The 19,989-nt window shown below is 54.0% G+C and overlaps 5 protein-coding genes across 5 annotated transcripts; 2 read left to right on the top strand and 3 right to left on the bottom strand.

Annotated features, from left to right (window-relative positions):
• Positions 1-598: 598 nt before the first annotated feature.
• LRP88_10159 (uncharacterized protein) lies at positions 599-1,521 on the top strand (the record flags this gene model as incomplete). The annotated part of the gene is made up of 3 exons (XM_083246625.1): positions 599-1,118; positions 1,182-1,338; positions 1,401-1,521. The coding sequence occupies 3 exons, from the start codon at positions 599-601 to the stop codon at positions 1,519-1,521; spliced, it is 798 nt and encodes a 265-aa protein (XP_083097738.1).
• A 17-nt stretch (positions 1,522-1,538) lies between these two features.
• Positions 1,539-2,090, bottom strand: LRP88_10158 (uncharacterized protein; the record flags this gene model as incomplete). Its single annotated transcript, XM_083246624.1, has 2 exons — positions 1,539-1,859; positions 1,920-2,090. 2 exons carry the CDS (start codon positions 2,088-2,090, stop codon positions 1,539-1,541), a joined length of 492 nt encoding a protein of 163 aa, XP_083097737.1.
• Positions 2,091-6,847: 4,757 nt separating this feature from the next.
• On the top strand, positions 6,848-10,544 carry LRP88_10157 (uncharacterized protein; the record flags this gene model as incomplete). The annotated part of the gene is made up of 2 exons (XM_083246623.1): positions 6,848-6,954; positions 7,106-10,544. 2 exons carry the CDS (start codon positions 6,848-6,850, stop codon positions 10,542-10,544), a joined length of 3,546 nt encoding a protein of 1,181 aa, XP_083097736.1.
• Positions 10,545-11,412: 868 nt separating this feature from the next.
• Positions 11,413-12,777, bottom strand: LRP88_10156 (uncharacterized protein; the record flags this gene model as incomplete). The annotated part of the gene is made up of 1 exon (XM_083246622.1): positions 11,413-12,777. One exon carries the CDS (start codon positions 12,775-12,777, stop codon positions 11,413-11,415), a length of 1,365 nt encoding a protein of 454 aa, XP_083097735.1.
• Positions 12,778-16,521: 3,744 nt separating this feature from the next.
• LRP88_10155 (transcription factor domain-containing protein) lies at positions 16,522-18,603 on the bottom strand (the record flags this gene model as incomplete). Its single annotated transcript, XM_083246621.1, has 2 exons — positions 16,522-18,407; positions 18,507-18,603. The coding sequence occupies 2 exons, from the start codon at positions 18,601-18,603 to the stop codon at positions 16,522-16,524; spliced, it is 1,983 nt and encodes a 660-aa protein (XP_083097734.1).
• Between the last annotated feature and the right edge of the window lie 1,386 nt (positions 18,604-19,989).

Here is a 19,989-nt window from a genome sequence, read left to right as displayed (position 1 = left end):
GGACTTGTTCTTGTAGGGGACGGACTGCTTGAAATGGTTCCGAAATGGTGAGAGAAAACTGTGCCAAGATGGCCAAGATGGATCCTACTTTAGAAGCGGCAGGCGTCGAGAGGAAGCTGCTGGTACGGAGCCGTTTATGCATCCCAGATCCCACCTGACCTGGGGGATCGAAGCTGTCCTTGTCCCACGCACGCTCTCGCTGAAATGCCCTCACAAGGCTGAGGAAACAGGACGTGGCATTGGACCATTGGGGACGATGGGCCTATGACCGAACGCCACTGTCACTTCCCACCGGTATGACACAATGGCTTGCAATCCTCTGCTCGGGGTCCCTGGAGTAGAGCTGATTTCTCCAGTCTCTCTGCGCTCCTGATGCCTGCCGAGCAGCCCGACAGCTCCCACCAGGGCGGGTGGCTCAAGTACCGACCCTGGTGGATGCAATCATTCACACAGAGTCCAAAATTTGGCGGCACAATCGGCAGCCGACCCAAAGCCCCCCATATAACCAACACGCTGACGATTCCAACACCGCGGTTCTTCATGACATTGGACTGCTCACCGTTCGGGTTTCCAGACCTAGAAACCTCTGGCGTTCAAGATGAACCCCCCACAGCCGCCAGGTTTCGCCGCCGAGTTTATTGTTGAAGACCCAGGCAGACCCGTCCCCCAGAGGCCCGTCCGGAGGCGGGGACTGGAGACTCAGAGAAAATGGATCAAAAACTGGATGAAGAGGCTGCCTCAGGGAGACGAGGACTGGGACAACAACTCGCCGTCGACACCAGACGATATCCAGCGCCTGCGTGACCGCCTGACACTGTCCCACATCCAGTCCCGCCACGAGATGGACTGGGCGACTCTCCTCGACACCTACGCAGCTGCCGCCAAAGATTTTGAGGGCCGAGAACTTCAGCTTCACAGCATGGTCATGGTTGCCGCCTGTCACGTGGCGTACAATAACGGTCTGCCCAGGGACGACATGCTTCAGGCCATGGCCAAGTGCATCAGCGGCGGCAGTGACACGCTGAGGTCGAAGCGATTCGCGCTGCCCAAGTGCATACTGATCGGGGACGAGCTTGCCAGCGTGCTCGGCGTGCGAGCTTACGAGCTTCCATTAAGAGGTACCCTATCTACAAGACTCGCCCATTTTTTATCCATCGTTACGAGATCCTCATGCCGTCTAGTCAACTCGTACTTTACTTTCGGCCAGCACTTTACCAGCGAGTGCTTTCCACTCCTGCGCGAGGAGTCTGCCGTTGCCCACCGTCCATCCACACCACTGCCCTCGGAGGTGCTCCGAATCCCAAGTCTCGTCTTTGACCTCTGCAATGGAAAAGTCAGGTACGTGACAGCCTCGCGAACGAGCGCCTCGGTCCTGGGCGTGTTGCTTACGCGGTACGCAGCCGTAAGCAGGTTGAGAAAAGTCTGACCACAGGCACTTCGAGGTCGACCGCGGGCGGAAGCGGAAGCGGTACAGCGTCGGACGCGAATACAGACCATGACATGATACACATCATGAAGTGAACAAGGTCGCCGGCTTGTCACAGGCACGAGATCGGTTCCAGGTGAAGGGGAATGTAGAGGAACCGGAGATTCCCTACCATGGCTCTAAGGCCAGTCTCGTGGACATGGAGAGCGAAGGCTGGGTCCCACGTCTCCTTCTGCGAAGACTTTTTGTCGCCGGATATGAGCTCGACGTCGTACTTTGTGTTTCCGAGGGCCACGACTATCGCCGTGTAGCCCTTGAGTAGAGAAGAGGTGTTGTCCTTTTCGAGGCGAAAGGCCTGGGGGCTGATTTCAAGCCTCCGGAGATCCTTGACGGCCATGCCAAAGGTCATGGCCCAGGACTCGAGGTCAGAAGCCTGCCAAGATTAACGGGAGCTCGGCATATTGGTTAAGAGGAGGGGACAAAAATATACCACATTCTGTAGCAGAGCCTCGCACAATTTTCCACACGATTCTGGTAGGCCATAGCTCATGAGACCCTTCCTCTTCTCCACGGGGAACAGAGTGAGAACTTCAGTAGTGGCATCCTGCTGCAGGGCTTGCAAGTGAGGTTGTAGAGGCAGAAGCCTGTAGGAGGGAGTTGTCATCTTTGCAGGCTCTCATTGCGTTCCTCTGCCGCCCAGAGTCAGAGTAGTAGGGGACGGAGACGAGAGAAGCCTCTGGGCGCACCAGGCGGACGGAGAACCAACAAAGTACATTGCCTAGCACTGAAACCTGACGATTTTGCAGGGATGCCTCAGGCTTCACGGCAGATGGTGCCGCGGATCCGCGGGGAAATGCCGTGGTTGATTTGATCGCTGGCGCATCCCATCCGATCGCAAATCCTGGTTCAACTAAACTGCTGAGAGAAGAGACAACTCGCATGTCATTATACTAGACTAGCTTGAGAGTACACTCTTCTTGGCAGGGTTTTAGGGGCATTAGTTGATGACATCTCTTGAGGTTCATGAGAGATCAGCTCTGCTGGCTGAATTGCTCGAGTCATGAACAGACGACATTAGAACTGAGGGTGTAAAGTTGGTTTATTCTTTGAGTGGTATCTCGAGACTCCACAAGCCACCCTGGGGTTGCCACGTTTTACACCTGCAACTCTTGGTAAAGGGCTGATTCCGGCCCACGTACATACAATTGCGGAAAGATGCCGCTGGCAAGAAACCATATCTGACTTCTCAACCTCCATGTAGACAAGTGTCTCCCAAAAGGGCATGATCGACAAGAGAAGATCGACCCTTTCACGGCTATCAGTGGACTAACTTTAATGTCAACTACCTCCCTGTCCTATACACAGAATGTCACTTGTCTAGAAGCAATTTGACATTGGGTTACATGCTGAAGGTCTTTGTTTCTGCCTTTATGACCAATAAGATCAATTGAGTACTTCATGATTGCCTTGGCGGGCAGTCAACTCCGGAGATGTCGAACTGACAGTTGTTTCGGGTAGCGTTGACTTGTGATCAACCATGCTCCCTCGAAATGCCATCGGACAATTTGGCTCGATTCGGGCATTGCACTTGCCAGCCGACGAATCCAAGTTGTGAATCAGTTCCGCATCACCCAGTTAGTAGAGATGGAACCATGAATCATGGCCAAGATATCTCCTGCGTTTATACCCACGCCAAGATCCCCGATGTGCATGTCTCTCGTCCTGTCTCACCGGGTCCACAACTCGACCAAGACGTTAATTGGCGGGCCGAGCCTGTTTAAAAGGCGTGGGTTTAGTGAGATCGAAGTTTTTTTGTCAACAAGTTGATTGGGTATAGACGCATGTGCCCACTTGAAAAGATGTCGGTGAAGCAAGCCAGACGGGCAAGCACTGCGAGAAACAGAAAAGGCACACCATCTCTGCTTACTTACATCTTCAGCAGAGAAACGCGAGGATAAGTGTGCATGGCGCAGGCCCACATGGCTTCAGCGATCTTCAATAGATATCATCTTATCTGGATCGGATTGGACGCCCGGCTGGGCAGGAGGCCATCTACAACCAACTATCCATACCGATACAGGGAGCCTTGTTGCGATGGAGGAGAAAAGAAAAAAAGGAGCCCATTTTCGAGTCCCACAGTGTCTCGGCAAATGCTCACCCAGCCACGTTCAACGCTCAAAGACTATCCCTACATGTAATATCTCTCAGGTGCCACAGGAAAGGGCTGTGCTGCCCGATCAGCCCCTCGAGGCACTATCGTGTAGATCAGGCTCTCCAGCTTCTCGTGCAAGACCGTTTTCGACATGCAGTCATCGTACGAGGTGTGACGGTTTATACAGTTTCTCCTTAGTCAAGTTACTCGGGATACAAGTGTAGGGTGAGTGGCCACGAGTTGGAGGCTGAGGGTAGAAGAGTGCTCCGTGACGTTATCATGTGTAGCATGTATTGTGCCCTTGGTGATCCAGAGCATGATAATATGTAGTAAACCAATACTCGCTGCATACTACAGGTCATCAGCCAATGCCAACCAAGCGCCTCCTCGGAGGTTGGCGCAGCCGTGTTGTCCAATGTGGATCGTGCAAAAGTCTTGGCAACCGGACCAACTCGATCACTTTTGACTACCCAGATTTCTATAGTGTATGAGCTGGTACATATAGCTATCGCAAGTGTGGCCCATGTTCGATGTGATGCCTTCAATGAACTGGCGCCTCTGGGGCTTCACTGACAGCTCACTACACTCGGCCACATCGACGAGTCTCCCTGAAGCAGCGCGGGTCTTCCATATGCAGTGAGGAGAAAAGTTTAGAAGATCTGGGAATGGCTGGGATAATGGTGTCCTCGAGGGACAAGCACCGAGTTGCTGAACATGCACAGCCGGTGTGGCTTCAGTAACAACCTCCGGACTGCGCCCCATGAAGGATTTGGAGAGAGGCTGGGGCAAGAAGAAAGTCCTGCCTCGTTCCTCCCGAGTACTATATCCCACCTTCGCTGGCTAGTGTCCGTGAGGGAATTGGTTCAGCTTGCTAATACTGTCAAGGGCTTCTTAGAAAAGGGATGAAATGGTCTAAGCATTTGGAATCTTCTATGCGCCGTGCCGCACGCGCAGGCCGGGCTCAGATCTAGATCACCACGAATATTTTCCCACTTATAGAATAGTTACAAGAAGTTGCCATATTACTATGACTACAGCTGCTTGACCGTTGTCTTCCGTAAGATCAAGTTCAATGCCACGTGGTTCGAGAATAGCATCCACACTGGGAGGCTGATGGTGATCTAATTAATACGAGATACGAATAACCATGGAGAACTATAAAAAGTACTTAAAAATAAACATGAACGAACTTTGAACCTTATGTAATTTGGGTATTTTTATCCCAAGTGCCCAATCTACGAAATAAATGGTATCTTTTGATGCCGAGGCCAAATGTGGTCATGTTCTTCATCGGCTCCCCTTTTCTTCAACCATGGGTTTCCTCGTCTAGGTCGCTTATTAGTCGAGCGGGGTTATCGCCTGTCACATACCATACGTTGAGCAGCATTTCCCTAGTCAGGGGGAGCACGCCGCATTCTTTGTGGTATGCTTCTTGTGACATGCCTCAGCCTTGTGTGATGAGTGAGTGATTGTGATATCAAGAGCGACTCTGTGATGTGATTCTCTGAAATGTGATTCTTGGCACCGGAATGCACTCTTATCAGAATGACACACGATGCACACGATTGCAGGGTGCCGCTGTGAGTAAGCGGGTTTCTAAGAATAGATCCATGGCTTTTATTGGGACTGGAGGCAGATCTCGTCTAGGGAGCGTGAGGAGAGACAACGAGATGAACCAACAAAGCAACCAACTTTGACAAGCCAGGGTTGCACCGACCAGCGAGCGGCAAAACGGCCTGAACAAGTAGTTTGTTGTTTTTGGCTCGCTGCAGGACACCATCTCAGACGAGACACCAGACAAAAGTCAACACTTGAACCCTCCTCGCTTGTTGGGTCCGATGCAGGGAGGAGGGGAACTTATGGAAGAGAATGAAAGCATGAGTGAATGCATCGCTCAATGGCTGGCGCCTCCCCCGTGGCTTGGCCTCTGGGGTCTTGGCGAGACATGCGGCCATCGCAGAATGGCACCTCGATGGGAAGGCCAACGACCCAGCAGCGGGAGAATTCCACCAACCCAACAAAGCCCACTGAAACCCCCTGTCGCTTACATCATTCCGGCAAGGACTTTGTGTCTTTTCTGTTCTTTCTTCTGCCTGTTCGTGAATGAGGGGACGGGCTGTTTCTCTCCTGTCTCGGGCTATCTCTTGGATCGTCTGGTGCGTCACGTTGGGCGGTAGAGACATACTGGGGTTTCACTATTCGCGCCATCAGACGTCCCCTGGCTGAGCCGTTCAGCTGCATATGATTGTGGATGGATGTGGATGTGCAGTTTTGACACTGCGCCTCTGTCGGATGGTTTACAGCAAGATGGAATGGATCCATCTTACTACTGGTGCATTTGCAAACGCCGTAAACATCTCTGCGACGGCACCATTATAGCACCGTTACTCTTCTCTCAAAATACTGGTCGAAACACACAAGCACATGAAAAACAAGAGTCAACCCCTGGCGGCACGAGCACCAAGTGGAGAGGGCAACGTGAACTTGTCCCCGCCGAACTGACCAGCATCCAATCAAGGTTGCAAGGCCGTGGGGTTGATTCAGGGCCGAAAGAAGCTTGACGGAGATACGTAGGTGGTCTGTCCAGCAAGACATGGAAGACAAGACAACCTAGTAGCCCGTATACGGCACGCTCTGTGCGCGAGACGGCATTTGACATTATCATTGCGACGGACGGCATCTGCAAGTTCCTTGTTGGAGCGGGAGCCTGAGCCCGAGGCCATTGGACACCCGGCGCATCTGCTAGTCGAGTTTTGGGCTTGTCGCCGATCACGACGGACGGATAACGAGCCGCCATTTGTTCTGTTCACTTTCACGTTTGATATTCATGCCTTGCAAAAATAACAACACCACACGCATCCCCTTTTGTTTATTTTATCTTCTTCACAGCTTCGAAATTGCTCAGCCGCTTTCAGGTCTGTTCCTGTCTGTAGTGCTTACACCTTGACCGCCGAGTCCCCTCCCCTCGGACCGCTTCCGTCCATACCTGTGCCTTCCTTTTCCACCTGGACGACCCGCCGTCGTCACGCCTCGCCTCACAGAGCGTCAGCCACAGGCGAGCGCACCTCAGCTGCTGCTACTGCTACTCGACACGACGGAACCAACCAACGCTCACCATCCAATTTATTCACCCATTCCTCACCAACACTCACGCACGCACCAACGACAACAAAGCAAGATCCTCGGCCGCGACCACGACGACTCGATTTCCCTCTCGTCTTCGCCCTTGCTATGATCACTGGCTTTCCGCCGTAGAGCGCTAGAGCGTCATGGACGCGCCGACCGTCGACGCTGACGTTCGTCGCTCCAGCATCGAGAAGATGCCTCTTCCCCCTCCTCCGCCTTTTGATAGCTTGCCCGACGAGATCATTGAACAGTGAGTCCTAACGAGTCCTCGTCGCCCAGCTGCGTCGATGTGCCTACTGCATCGCGCGGGTCTTGGGGAGTGATGACAGGGCAAACAACAGTCGAGAGATCGCTGCCCAAGATTTCCTATCGCCAAATGCTAACGCTCAACTCTCCCTCAGGATCCTACGACTCGCCGACCCTAGCAGCTTCGCGTCTCTGGTTCTCCTTAACCGCAAGTGGAGAGCCGTCTCCCAACGAGCACATCTCTATCTTTTGCAGCTGTCACGATGTCCTTCGTATTCCGCAAGCCACTCAACTTTCCCGTCCTCGGACGATGATAACCTCCCTCAACTGCGCCGACTGTTCGCCCAAGAAGTCAAGCGGAATCTCTTCCAGGCTTTCCTGCGTCCAAACATCACCACCGTGAAGCTCATTTCAACATCTATCAGCTCTTCGTCATGTCCTGGAGGTGAGGGTATGCAGTATAGTGCCTCCCCAAAGGGCCATCACATTCTGGCGTACAATTCCGGTAGGATTTATGTGTTGGATGTACGGGGCTCGAGTCTCGAAATCAAGCGGGAACTCAAGATTCTCCGCCGACCTGTCTCGGCCTGCATCAACGACGCAGGCACTCTTCTCGCAGTGCTATCCACCGAGATGCAGGTCGATCTCTACGACATGGAAAAGACCCCGCCGCGTCGAACACAGTCTATGATTCTTGACAACACTCCTCGAGCCATTGCTCTCTCACCCTGTGGATCTGTCGTTGCCGCAGCTTATGAAGGCGGGATTGAAGTGTCCTCTCTACGGGCTGATGCTCTTGCAACTGATCGACGAGCTGTTAAGTGCGACGCCGTTGATGCTCTGACATTCTCCTATGATGGCACTCAAATCCTTGGAACTACTATCCATTCCTCTCCGCCAAGCACTGTCATTATCACGGCGCCATATTACGACCCAGGTCCTCACATGTCCGAAGACAACTTGAGCCCACTCTGGACTACATCGATTTTGTTTCCCAACACCAGCAGAGACTGTAGCCATGCTGTTCTGCTCCAGGACGGTAACGAGGAAGAGGCAAGCTGGACGTTTACGTACGACCGAAGTTTTGAGACATTCCGAGCTGTTCGAATCGATGACCTGAGGAACGGCACAACCTATTTCACGGGACCAGTACCAAGTACATCGTCACAGGCTAAGCTCCTCCCTTCTACCCTTCCTTCTGCGACATATCGGGGTGAACTGGTGTCGGCTGGGTTTCAAGGAAAGGACGTATGGATCTATGGTGTCCCTGAAGACTTGGATGCCGTTCCAGACAGCGCATCATCATCGAACGACGGATCATCTCCATCCAACCTCGGCAGACAAAACAGCGGCAACTCACGACGACCTTCAACGCGGGCACAGGAAACCGAGGGCGGTAGAGTACCTCAGTGGCAGCTCCTCTGCGACAAGCTTAGGAACACGTTCGTTTCAGGCGCCAAGGTAGCTGAGTTGCCTGAAGTGAAGATGGTGAAATGGGTTTCAGGTTTCGGCAGCTCGTCATCACAGGAACGCTTGGTCGTGACAGCTCGAGGAGTCGGCGCACCGAGATTGGTTACCGAGGAGGAAGATATGGACTTTATCGACGGCGGCAGAGTTACTCTCATCGACTTTGATTATGGCATTCATGACGGAACCAAGAACGAGATCACCATCGAAGTTGGCACCGACCACCCCGAGGTATTGGAGGAGGAGCAACGTGACCTTGCAACAGAGGTGGCCATCGTTCGACGAAGAACTGTGGCTCAAAGACGAGGAGGTCGTGGCGGAGGCTCTAATCTACTTCGAGCTGCTACATCTGCCGCACGAACTCACGCCATTCCTCCTCTACCAAGGCCTGAGCGCACAAACAGTCGCGACAATCAAGATGATGACGACCCCTTGATCCCCCGGAGGATTGGTCAGCATCCTAGTCAAAATCCAACTATTCGAACGACTGAACCTGAGAACGATGACGACGACGGAGATGGCCTATCAATCGATGAGATGGAGGCATTGGACGCCCCTTATGCACATGCAAGCCCTCGCTCTCAAACCACTCTGCGTCGTGCGGCGACGGCTGCTGCTGTGGATCGAACTCTCCATCCTCGGACTGCAGACGGTCGCCCCATCGAGTATCGCCGTGCAGACGGTCGACGAGAGCATCCGCATGAGAGTGATGCTGACAATTGGGTCCCTCCTCCACCCCCATACCAAAAGGAGGACCCAGGAGACTTGCCAGCCTTTCTGCGTGGACCCTCAGTTGCTCCTCTGCCTGCCCCTATTCCTCCTATTCCACCTATGCCAAACTTTCATGCGGCTGGGATACATCCTTTCGGACAAAACAACGGAGGTGTGGGCTCTCTTGATTCTAAGGACGGGCACCAACACCCGGCCGCTTCGCCTCAACGACCGCCATTCCAGAGAACAGCGAGTGACTCGACTACTATGAGTAGACCAAGAGTCGATTCTACGTATCGACCAAGATCGAGCCCCTCGGCCCAGCAAGAGATGGAGGACGATCTCTATGATGCTACTCCACCCGGTTCGCCTCGACAACCTGCGCGCCAACCAGAGACGGCGACCTCTGAGCCCGACTCGCGAATCCCTTCCGTGTCTTCGATTGCCCCATCCTTGGATTTCAGAGCCGTGACAGCTCCCGCCGATCCTGCTGTGGCCTTACCACCCCCCTCCCAACCTCAGGCTCCGGTCCCAAGGGTGAATGTGGATGCTTCTCCAGCGACCGAACATACGGCCCAGTCAGGTCAGGGTATGGCGTCTAGAGTGAGGCGGTTGTCAAACGCTCAAACTTGGCCTGGTGGTCCCGGGCCTGAGGCCGGCCGCCCCGCTGACCAAGTTGATGGGTTCCCTTTCCCAGGGTCCAGACCGCAACCCACAGAAGACTCTCTTTCGGCCTTGCCACCTTTGCCTAGCTCTAGCCAGCTTGCAAGCCTAAACCACAGGGTCAGCCAAGGCAACCCAAGACGACTTTCAGGAGGCTACCATGTGGCACGGAGGCCTGTGGGAAGCTTGGATGGTGATTACCTGTCACATTCGCTTCCTAGTGCGCTAGCAACAGGACCTTCCAGCCTCACACAGCCTGAATTTGATCAACCACTCATTATCAGCACCCCCAGAGGTGTAACTGGTGCCTTTGACCCACCAACCCGTCAGACGTCTGGCCGCCGAAGCGAGACCCCTTTGCTTGCACCGGTTCCTCGTCACCCTAGACCCGTTCCTGGGTCCGGCCAACGGCCGACGGTGGAGCGTCTAGAGACGATATATAGTATCGCCTCGTCGCAGGGAGGCAACCATGTACCCACAGCATTTCCTGCCAATCAGCCTGCACCTGCTTGGCTGAATGCTCCCCCCGTGCCCGTCACAAGAACATCCCCAACAGTGAACCGCCGACCCAGCCGTGCTGAGCGCAGCGCCGCTAAGAACATTAAGGATGCCAAGAAGCGTGGCTGGACTGGCAAGGGCAAAAAGAAGAAGAAGAAGGCCGCGGACGCCGCCAGCAGCGCCGGATGGACAGACATCTCCACCGGGTCCGTGGACAAGGACAAGGAGAAGGACAAGAAATGCGTCGTCATGTAAGAACGCATACAGCAAGATTGACACCATCTAAGAGGAGAAGAGAGGAGGTAATAGCCATGTGATGGCATCATGAGGAAAGACTTTTTCATTTTGGGACAGCTGATCACTCGCATACTACATACCCCCAATCGCTACATTTACATTTTTGTACTGTTAGTTGTTTTCCTGTCTATACGCAAGGCCCCGCTGGCCTTGGTTGTTTTATCACTCGTTATATGTATGTTTTCATGTATGGATGGGAGGGTCGGCATAGCATGGACTTGTCTTTGCGTCACTTGGGACTGATTTTTGGGAGCGTCGGAGTATACAACGGCCAAAAGGGGATAGTGAGGAAGATGGATTTCTTGATGTTTGAGTCTGAAGGGGTGGACATATTCGGAGATGGATGATTCTTCACCATCTACAGCAACATATACCTCTTGTGTCTAATGTCATGCTAGTATCTCGAAATTGTAGTTTCGAAAAGATGTATGAGTTTATTCACTTGACATGAAAAGTCCGAGATAACAGTAATGTGTTCGCTTATCATTCAGAACGTGTCTATAGCCCATTTCCAACAAACAAGAGTACATAAAAAAAGAAAGCAGGAGTGGATGCTAAAAACACATGGCAGACATGTCCCGGTAAAATCTTTCAGGGTATAAACGACAGACTCCCTCCCATGCTTCCGCAACGCCAGGGCCTATTTTAGAGAAGCCCGGTTTCTAGTGCGGTGAGATGCGTAAAAAGGCAAAGAGGTTTTTGATCATGTACATAACGAGGGCATCCCATCGTGCGCTGCAGGATGGGTTGAATTTGGGGGGGAGGTCAGATTAAAGTGAGGGGGCTTGTAGCATGTTTACAACAAAAAACACTTTGAAAAGACAGTCTAGATTCTTGGTGTTGTCCCCGGTACGTGAGGCTTCGTCCCGGGCGCGTAGGCCTTCCCCCGGCCTACACCTCGGAGGTCGGCCTCGTCCATCAGGTCTGTAAAGGTTGTGGCGTGTGTCAGGCGGCGAGGCTTGACAACGTCGCTGGGGTCGGCAAAGACGTTGATGCTCTCGCAGCTGGGCTCGCGCTGGAGGTCTGGGCTGTCAGGGCGACGGCTGACTTGTGACGAGGCCTTCATGGCGCGGATGGGCGGTAGACGGACAGTGCCGTGGCGGACGGGCGTGTCGTCAATGGGGCTCATCTGGGCCGACTTGTGGTTGGGTGAAGGGTTGGGAGAGTCAAAGGGGTTGGGGATGGAGATGCGGATGCGAGGAGGACCTTGGGGTACGCGTGTAGGCGTGGGAGAAAAGGAGAACTGCCTCTGAGGAACGCTAGAGCTGGCACCCGAGAACTGACTCTGGGCCCCTGAGAACTGGCTCTGTGGAACGCTGGAGCTGCCCCCGGAGACCTGCGAGTTCTGGGAGGGCGTCTTGAGGATAAAGTCTGCGCGGTACGAGTTTGGCTGGACGATGGGCTCTGAGATGAAGTTGCCAAACGAGGCCTCGCTGCTTGAGGTGCTACCGCCACCACCGTAGAAGTGGCCGCCCTTCTCGCCGTGTCCGCCCTCGCGCTTCTTCTGCCGGCGGAAGTAGAGGAAGATGACGACGGCGATGATGAGGAGGATGATGCACCCGCCGACGACGCCGCCGACGATGGATGTCGTGGCAGGGCCTGAGTCCTTCTTCTCCTCCTCTGGTTCCTCCTTCTGGTTCTCGTCGCTGGCCTTGGAGGGCTCAGAGGTCGAGGTGGGCTCAGCGCTGGCAGAGGCCGTCTCGCTGGATGTGGGTGATGTTGCGCTGGGAGCACCTGAGGAGCTTCCGCTGGGGTACTCTGCACCCTCTGGAGGACTAGATTGGTCCTTGTCGAGAACACACTTGCTGTCACCCTCGCATGAGTAGCCAAAGGGACAGCACATGCTTCCACACTTTTCAAGCTCGAGGTTGGTGATGATGGTCATGACAGGAGCCTTGGGGTACTTTGTGATATCCTGACCGCGGAGATCGCAAGTAATAGGCCGGACCTCGTCGCAGTTCCTGCCCGCTGGGCAGCACATTGCCGAGGTGTCACCGGCGAGGAGTATACATGAGTAGTCCTTGGGGCAGCAGAAGAGGTCGGTCAGGTCGCTGTTGCAAGAGACCCTGTCGGCGCCGCATGTGTCCTCGCGGGCAAAGATGCGGCTGGCGGGGAGGGCGGATGTTGTAGATGTGCAGAGCGCCGTGAGGAGGAGGAGGCGGAGAGGTGTAGGGAGTCGAGCCCAAGGCATCTTGACGGGATGTGAAGAAACAATGGGTTGTTGGTTGTTGTTTCGGTAGAGTCGTAGTGTCGGTTGATGTCGTAAATGCGGATATTCAAGTCGTGATGTTGGTCGTTGTCGATAGGTTATTGGGTCGTGTGTGGTTGAAACTGGAAATTTGGAGTATCAAGCTGGGAGAGACATTGAGAAAAGGAACTGAATAGGGATGAAATTTGTTCCAGTCAGACACAACCAGCGTGAGTGACAAAGAGACCAAAGAAATGAGTCAAGTAGAACAAGCCGATTGTTTGTCTTTTTTGGCTGAACAAGTAGTAGTCGTTAATGAAGTAAGAAAGGGAACAGAATAGAGAGAGAGATAAGGGAAAAAGAAACACTCAAGGAAAGTTGAAAGTTGCTGGACAGAGAAGAATGGGGAGAGAAAGAGAGAGAGATGAACAGATGTTGGGCGGAAGAACACCCAAAGACATACGACAAAGACGGAAACCGAGCCCATCGTGGTCCACGGAAACAACAGGCCCCCAGGCTTCCATCGTCAAACGATCTGTCAGTCGCTGGCGGCGCATACTTTACCGCCCAATGGTGCGCCGAAAAAAGAGTCATGCCCCCCCCCAGCCTATCCGTTTCCCAGATCTATACATGGAACCCAAGGTTTGGGATCGGGGGACTGGGGGTTCTGCGGGAGCCAGTCGGTTGGAGTCGTATGCCCCTGTCACTCGACAGGGCGCCAGATATTCTGTTTCCTTCCCAGAATACCCGGGTCCAGATCTCTCGGTGTTGAGACCGTGGGGTGGTTTACAAGTCGTGAGTGTGGGATGAGGGCGAGTGGTGATGGCCAAGGCCGACTTGTGGTTGGCTGCGTCTCAGGAATTAGCCGCGCGGCCGTCAACAAGGCCGCTGATTGGGTCCTGCTCCACAAGCATGCGGAACAAACCCTGAGGTTTAGCGCCTGAAGGCCAGTAAAAAGGTCAGGCCCCTCTAAAAGGCCCTGTAACGAGAGCCTATTACATTTGCTACTCATCTCAGGCATGAACCGAAGCGCCCGACTTTTGTATGTACAGCGCTTAGCAAGAGCCCTGCGAAACCCAATCGAGGCCTGGCGATGGCCTCTATCAGAGGTGGCCCGTTGGTTTCGAAAAGCACCAAAAATAACCCCTTGGACTGGGCAAGAAGATAAAGCAGGCTATTTAGGCCGTCGTCGTCCGTTTGATGGGCTGCCTCTCTTTCGGTTTCTGACCTTGGGTCGTGCAATCGAATGCGTGAATCGGCAGAGATAAGGGCCTATGAGTTGTGAGCTGGCCACTGGGTGAGTCTTTTTTCTATACGCCTGACACGGGCCCATGATGCCGAGAGATGGTGTTGATGATGGTGTCAAAGGGTAAGGTCCTTCACATGTTGAAACCGACAAAGAAGATTCAGGTGATACTGACTATCGATTGTTGCCTCTTGTCTCTTTGTCCGTCAACGGTCGCCACCGCAGAACCCTTGTCCTTCTTGGCCCTGTCATTCATCCCACCCCCTGTCTCTAAATTTTCTACCCGATCATCCATCTCGTTCTCGGTCTGGAATCTTGGGTTTCTCTCGCCAAAAGGTCCCTCATTCTCTCACACCCACACAATCTAGATTCCACCTTTGTGTCTCTCTGTCCACGGAGAACACACCTCGCACACCCATATTAGAGCAGGGCGTACGAGTCAATTGCTCTCCCTCTACGCACTGTCTGAATCATCATCCAACGAATACCGTATTCGGGGGCCCGTGCTAGACCGACGACATACGTGGTGTTCTCTTTCGATTGCCATGTCACGACTGGGGAACACTCACAAACCGTAGCCTCGCTTCCCCGTACCTTAGATCAACGCAGGCTTTAATGCGCTGCTGCGCTGGTCCCTCTGACTCTGGCCTGCCCTTTGCTTCTGCAGTAGCTAGGCTAGACGAGCCAAACGGGCCGCGCTCGCCCGTCCGGGGGCGGGCGGGAAGACAAGGCCAGGAGGGGAATCCTCCAGCTTTGCATTACATTACATTGCGTCTACATATGGGATGGATGGATGGCTTCACTGCTGCATAGAATAGTTATTGTTAGGTGTCCATCATATCATGACTACATAACCTCACGGCTTCTCTTCCCCCCGGAATACTAAAGACAGAAAAGACCATTGCATTGTGCACCCGCATTTGCATCGCATCGCATCGCATCCCCAGGGGTACAAGGCTATTCCTGCTAATCTAATCTTCCACTCTTGTCAGGCCACGCAGTGCATCCCCCAGGGTCTCCAAAAGAGGTCACCCACTGTTGATGACACCCTGCCCGATCTCTGCCCTCTTCATAGCTTCCATCCTTCTATGTAGGTAGTAATAGCTGTGCTGTACCTTGTAACGAGTGTGTGTGGTGTGATGCTGCTTACCCGCCATCTTTCAACGGCTTGTAGGGACTGGGGGTTCATGCCTGCTGAAATCCAACTCTGCTCTGTCCCAGCAGCGGATCAAGCACTGTAAAGAGAAAGAGAGGCATTTAAACTCATCCCGGCAGCTCAGCTCGACAACCTCTCGCCATCTCGGGCCTTGTCCCCGTTTTGGGCCCATTTGGCGACCTTGCAATCCATTAGGTCTTCTCGCCTCATCTGATCTCATCTGATTCCGTTTCTTCCAAAAGAGATGCCGAAACAACCAAGGTAGCATCACAACTGGAGAGAGGCGTGTGTCCAATACAGGAGTTTGTGTCTTTGTCTAGGTAGTCAGCCAGCCACATCCTGTCTGTTAGTGTCAATGTCAAGCCAGCTGTAAAGAATCCTTGTACTCTGTCATTACACATGATTTCTTTCTTTCTTTCTCATCTACTTCCCCAGTCTGGGAGCTAGCCCATATCCGAGCTACCCAGAGCTTCAAAATCCCATCTCATACATACAGTATCATCATCATCCTTCCCTACCCCCCAATCCCACCTATGCCTAATGCCAATGCCAGAAACCCGCCCTGCGCCGTTTTCCATGTCCTCCCCTGTACCATTGCCCGCTTGGTATATAGATGACCATGACCATGAAATGATGATGATGACGAATATGAAAAAAGCGAACGATCCCGAGTCTTGCGGTACTCGTCCCAATCCAATCCAATCCAATCCAAAGAAAGAAACCCATCCCCCAGCATCCATTGTCGTATCCGTCCTATCGTCGTCCCATTGTTCCTGCATATGGTCGTGACTCTCTGCCACCCTCATGCTTCACTCCAGCCAATCGTCCACAACCTCCGTCATGCAACCTCCACAATGCCATGCTTCTTTGCTTCCCCAGCCCCGTTGTATCCCAAAGTGTGTGTTGAGAAGTGGTGTGTGCGTGTCTCCAAGTGTCGAGTTCTTCTCTGAAGGCTCAATTCCAGCCCAAAACGCCTTGCGGCTTCCTCTATAAAGGTCCCATCCCAGTAGGTATCATTGTAAATGAAGAACGTCATGTAAAAAAAAAAGAAAGTATAATAGGAAATGTCACTCTTGAAACCCCAGAAGGGGCCAAGAGAGATAAGAAGCGAATGATAATGCCTCATAAAGGACAAGGGAGCACATGCGCCCGATCCCGGTCCTCGGCGGCTGGCAAATGCCTGCATCGCCTTGTGGGACGGACCTAGGCCGCCCTCATGGAAAAGAAGGTGAGGGTACAACTTGTTGCTGGGATGACCCATGGGGCCTCAACCAGCATGCTCGCGCCCACTACCCTTCAAAGGCCAGCTGTTGAAGGCTCTGTAGAAGCGGTGCTGGGGTGAGGCTCAGATCAACAAGAAGTCCCATCCCTTCATCTCCATGACATCCCGCCAGTGGATGTGCGGCTGGGTCATCTCAGACGCCGAAGACCCGGGCGAGCTAGCGCCCGAGAGGTTATCATTCTGCAGCCAGACCTCGCGCAGAAGAGTCGCCACGCGGCCCATTGACCCAAACTTGGCCAGGTCACCCAGCTGAGCAAGGCGGTCCTCAAAGAAGGCCCGGAACGTGCTGCCAGGGACGCTGATGGAGCCGCCAATCAGGTAGACCCAGGCAAGGTTGCGGTCAAACCCGTTGGGGCCAGAGGGGATGTGCTGAAGCACAGAGGTCAGCTTCTCAACCAGGCCCATGGGAGAGGGTTGGTTGGGGTTGAAGCCGGGGACCAGGCTGCAAAGGAAGATGCGCGCGGCAATGCGGAAAGCCATTGTCATGTTCTTGGACAGCTGCTTGGGCGAAAGGCTGCCATTGGCATTGAAGGGCATCTTGGGGCCTGCATCGCCCATCTCGGTCAAGCTGATCTGCTCACCAAGAGCCGAGACGTGCTGGCAGAGAGTAAAGTCGTCCATGCCGTCCTTCTTGAGGGACTCGAGGCAGGCAATCTCTGAGATGAGGTACATGACCCGGTCGTCGCAGCCCATGAGCTCTCGCAGGCCAAGACTGGGGTTGACCTGAGAAAGGTGCTTCTCACGGTAGGTGTGGGCAAAGGTTGGTGATCGTCCCTTCATGGTGGCGCCAAGGATGTCAATCCAAGAGGTGAGTGACATGTTGAAGGGGGTCTGCATCGAGGCCCTGGTGGGGTCGGCAACGATGCCGGGGAGGTCGAGCTTCTGCACAAGGCTGATGGCGGCCTGGAAGTGTTGGTGCCAGGGGATGTCGAGTAGGCCATCGTCATATCGGCCGACCACGGACTGGAAGAAGATGAGGCCGAGTGTGGCTTCAAGAATTTGCTGGTGGTTCTCATCCTTCTTCAGGGCCTCACAGAGGGCCCAGATGGTAGCGTAGCGGTGGCGCATAATGTCACCGTCAATGTCCTCGCCGGCGACATTGGCGTGCGACTTGCGGTGCTGGGCGGCGACGCTGAGGCAGCAGTGCAGATAGGCGCTGTTGGACTGAAGGGCGGGCAGGATCAGGTCAGAGCTGACTGAGCCATGTTGGTTTGACTCGAGGATGGGGAAGATTGTTGGCAGAACGAACTGGATGAAGTGATCCAGCAGGCGCTGGTCATTCTCCTCGAGCTCGATCTGGATCTGTCTGGTCTCGGCCGAGGGGCCGTGGGAGAAGTCGAAGAAGTTGCAGTTCAATGTCTCCTCAGAAAGCGACTCCTTGCGGATCTGCTCAGTCCACTCACTGTCGAGAGGGCCTGGAGGCAGAACTGTGCCGGCGGGAGGAGGAGTCTGGAAAGTGCTAAAGGTGGAGATGTGCGACTCGCGAAGAGTGGGCACATCGTTGACAAACATCTGGCGCTCAGTCTTGACGTCGATCTCATAGGGCGAGTAGCTGCCGAACATGAGCTCGGGGTGCATGGGAGCACCAAAGCCATACTCGTTGCCACTGGGTGGGCTGTTGAAGTTGAAGGCAGTGGAAAAGTGCGAGTCAATCGAGGCCGACCTTGTGCGGTCGAGGGTGTCAGTGAAGGAGGAGGACGTGGGCAGAGATCGGGTGAGGCCTGGAGGTGAGCTGGAGACCGAGTTTTGCATGTTGTGCGACGACTTCTCAGAAAGCTTCTTGCGCTTAATGATCATCTTGATGTCGTCCTTGTGCTTGCGTCGCATATCATTGTTGCTCCACCACATGGGTCGCTTATACTCGCACTGCAAACCCAGGTGCTTGCAGGCGGTGCACATGGGCGAGCCCTCGTCGCACTTCTTGCGTCGCAGTCTGCATGTGTAGCAGCCTGTGGTTGCAATGGTCAGTCTTGAGTCTCGAGAGTGAAGCCATGAGGGCGCTCATGAGCTCCCCCAACCGTGTAAGTGGGCGGTGCAACCAAACTAACCTGTTCTTGAACGGCGATGCATCTGCGTCTTTGTTCTGGGCTTGCCATTGCTGGCTTTTGAGGCCGGCTTGGCCTTGGAAGACTGAGATACAGCCATGTTGACTGTGTTTCCAGCTGCTCGCGGCGCGCCTTTGCGATGGTCGGGGGGCAGCGTAGACATTTGTAGCCTGCGATGCTGGTCCGGACAGTATTGGCGTGCTGGGGCCCGGGAGGAGGGGGTGTGCCAGGCCAGGGGGGCGTGGTACTGTGTCGAGTTAGCCACCACGCACGGTACCGTAGTGTGGAGACGATCACGGGCGGGATATGGATGGAGAAGGGAAGGGAAGGGTACCCAGGGCCCCTAGACTGATTGTCGTTGAGGGCTGGGCTGGGCTGGACTGCCCAGGTTCCATGGCTGGCTGGCTGGGCCGCTGAGGGTCCAGTCACTGTGAAAAGGTTGGGCCTTGAGGAAAACAGAGACTGAACTGACCAGGGATGTGACTGTCGAGTCGGAGTTGACAATACTCCGATCCAACGAGTGCAATTAAATTAGCGTTATTGTTTCGACCAGAATCGATAAGATCTGAGCGAATTGTATAGAATCGTGTGTAAGTGGCAGCCAGGCCCCTTTGCATCAATATCACGATTCTCTCTTCCAATACGCTTTCGCTTCGTTTCGCTTCGTTCGTTCGTCCGCTTCGATTATATTGCCAAGTAATAAACCGTTCGGTCGCAAGGAGTGACTGGTTCCAAGCAAGTCCAGCTTGCCCTTCACTGGAAATTCGTAAGAATGATTCGGGAGAGTGGGATGGAGGATTTGGAGGAGGGCGGTTGGAGGAGAGGGAAACCTCTGTCGACACTTGGATCTTCTCGCCTTGAACACACAAAAAACACAACACAACGAGGAAGAAAGAGGGCAAATTTCTCGGCGGCTGCTGGAGGGCTAAATCCTTATATTTTGGCCGCCTCTCTCGCGGCCCATCCAGAGCGATTCGATCATGGCTTTCCATTCATCGACCGTGTTGCTATTTTTGCATCATGCACGACGAGGCATGCCATGGCACGAGAGACAGCGACTGCGCTTAGAGAAGCCAATGAGGATGGGCCGGCAAAGACGGTCGCTCTGCAAGAACAAGTGCCCATCGAATCTCCACTCTAGGAATAGATGAGCGCGAAGAATTGGAGACGACGGGCAGGGGTGCCTCATCCAAAGGGGAAAGTCGCGCATGGTGTGCCCATCTGGATGTCCGTGGGGATACCACGCAGCCACTCTGCTTGCATCCAGAGCTCAGAGAGAGGGGGGAGGCTGGCTAGCTGGATCCTTTTCGGATCTAGCTCCTCGCGGGAGGATATGCGAGGCGGCGAGCTTTGACTCTATCTTTTGAGGCCCTCCACCTCCCCTCCCCCGTCCCAAGAACTGCCCTGTAAGGCGGTTGAGCTTCCGGTTCTGAACCATGCCATTGTTTGTGTTTAATCACTGCTCGAGAGCCGACACTTCGGTCAG

Source organism: Fusarium phalaenopsidis (assembly GCF_050370095.1).
Source record: "Fusarium phalaenopsidis strain FUZ10S chromosome Unknown contig_32304, whole genome shotgun sequence".
NCBI classification, from domain to species: domain Eukaryota; kingdom Fungi; phylum Ascomycota; class Sordariomycetes; order Hypocreales; family Nectriaceae; genus Fusarium; species Fusarium phalaenopsidis.
The sequence above is the reverse complement of the archived record's forward strand: the minus strand, read 5'-3'. Positions and strand labels throughout refer to the sequence as shown.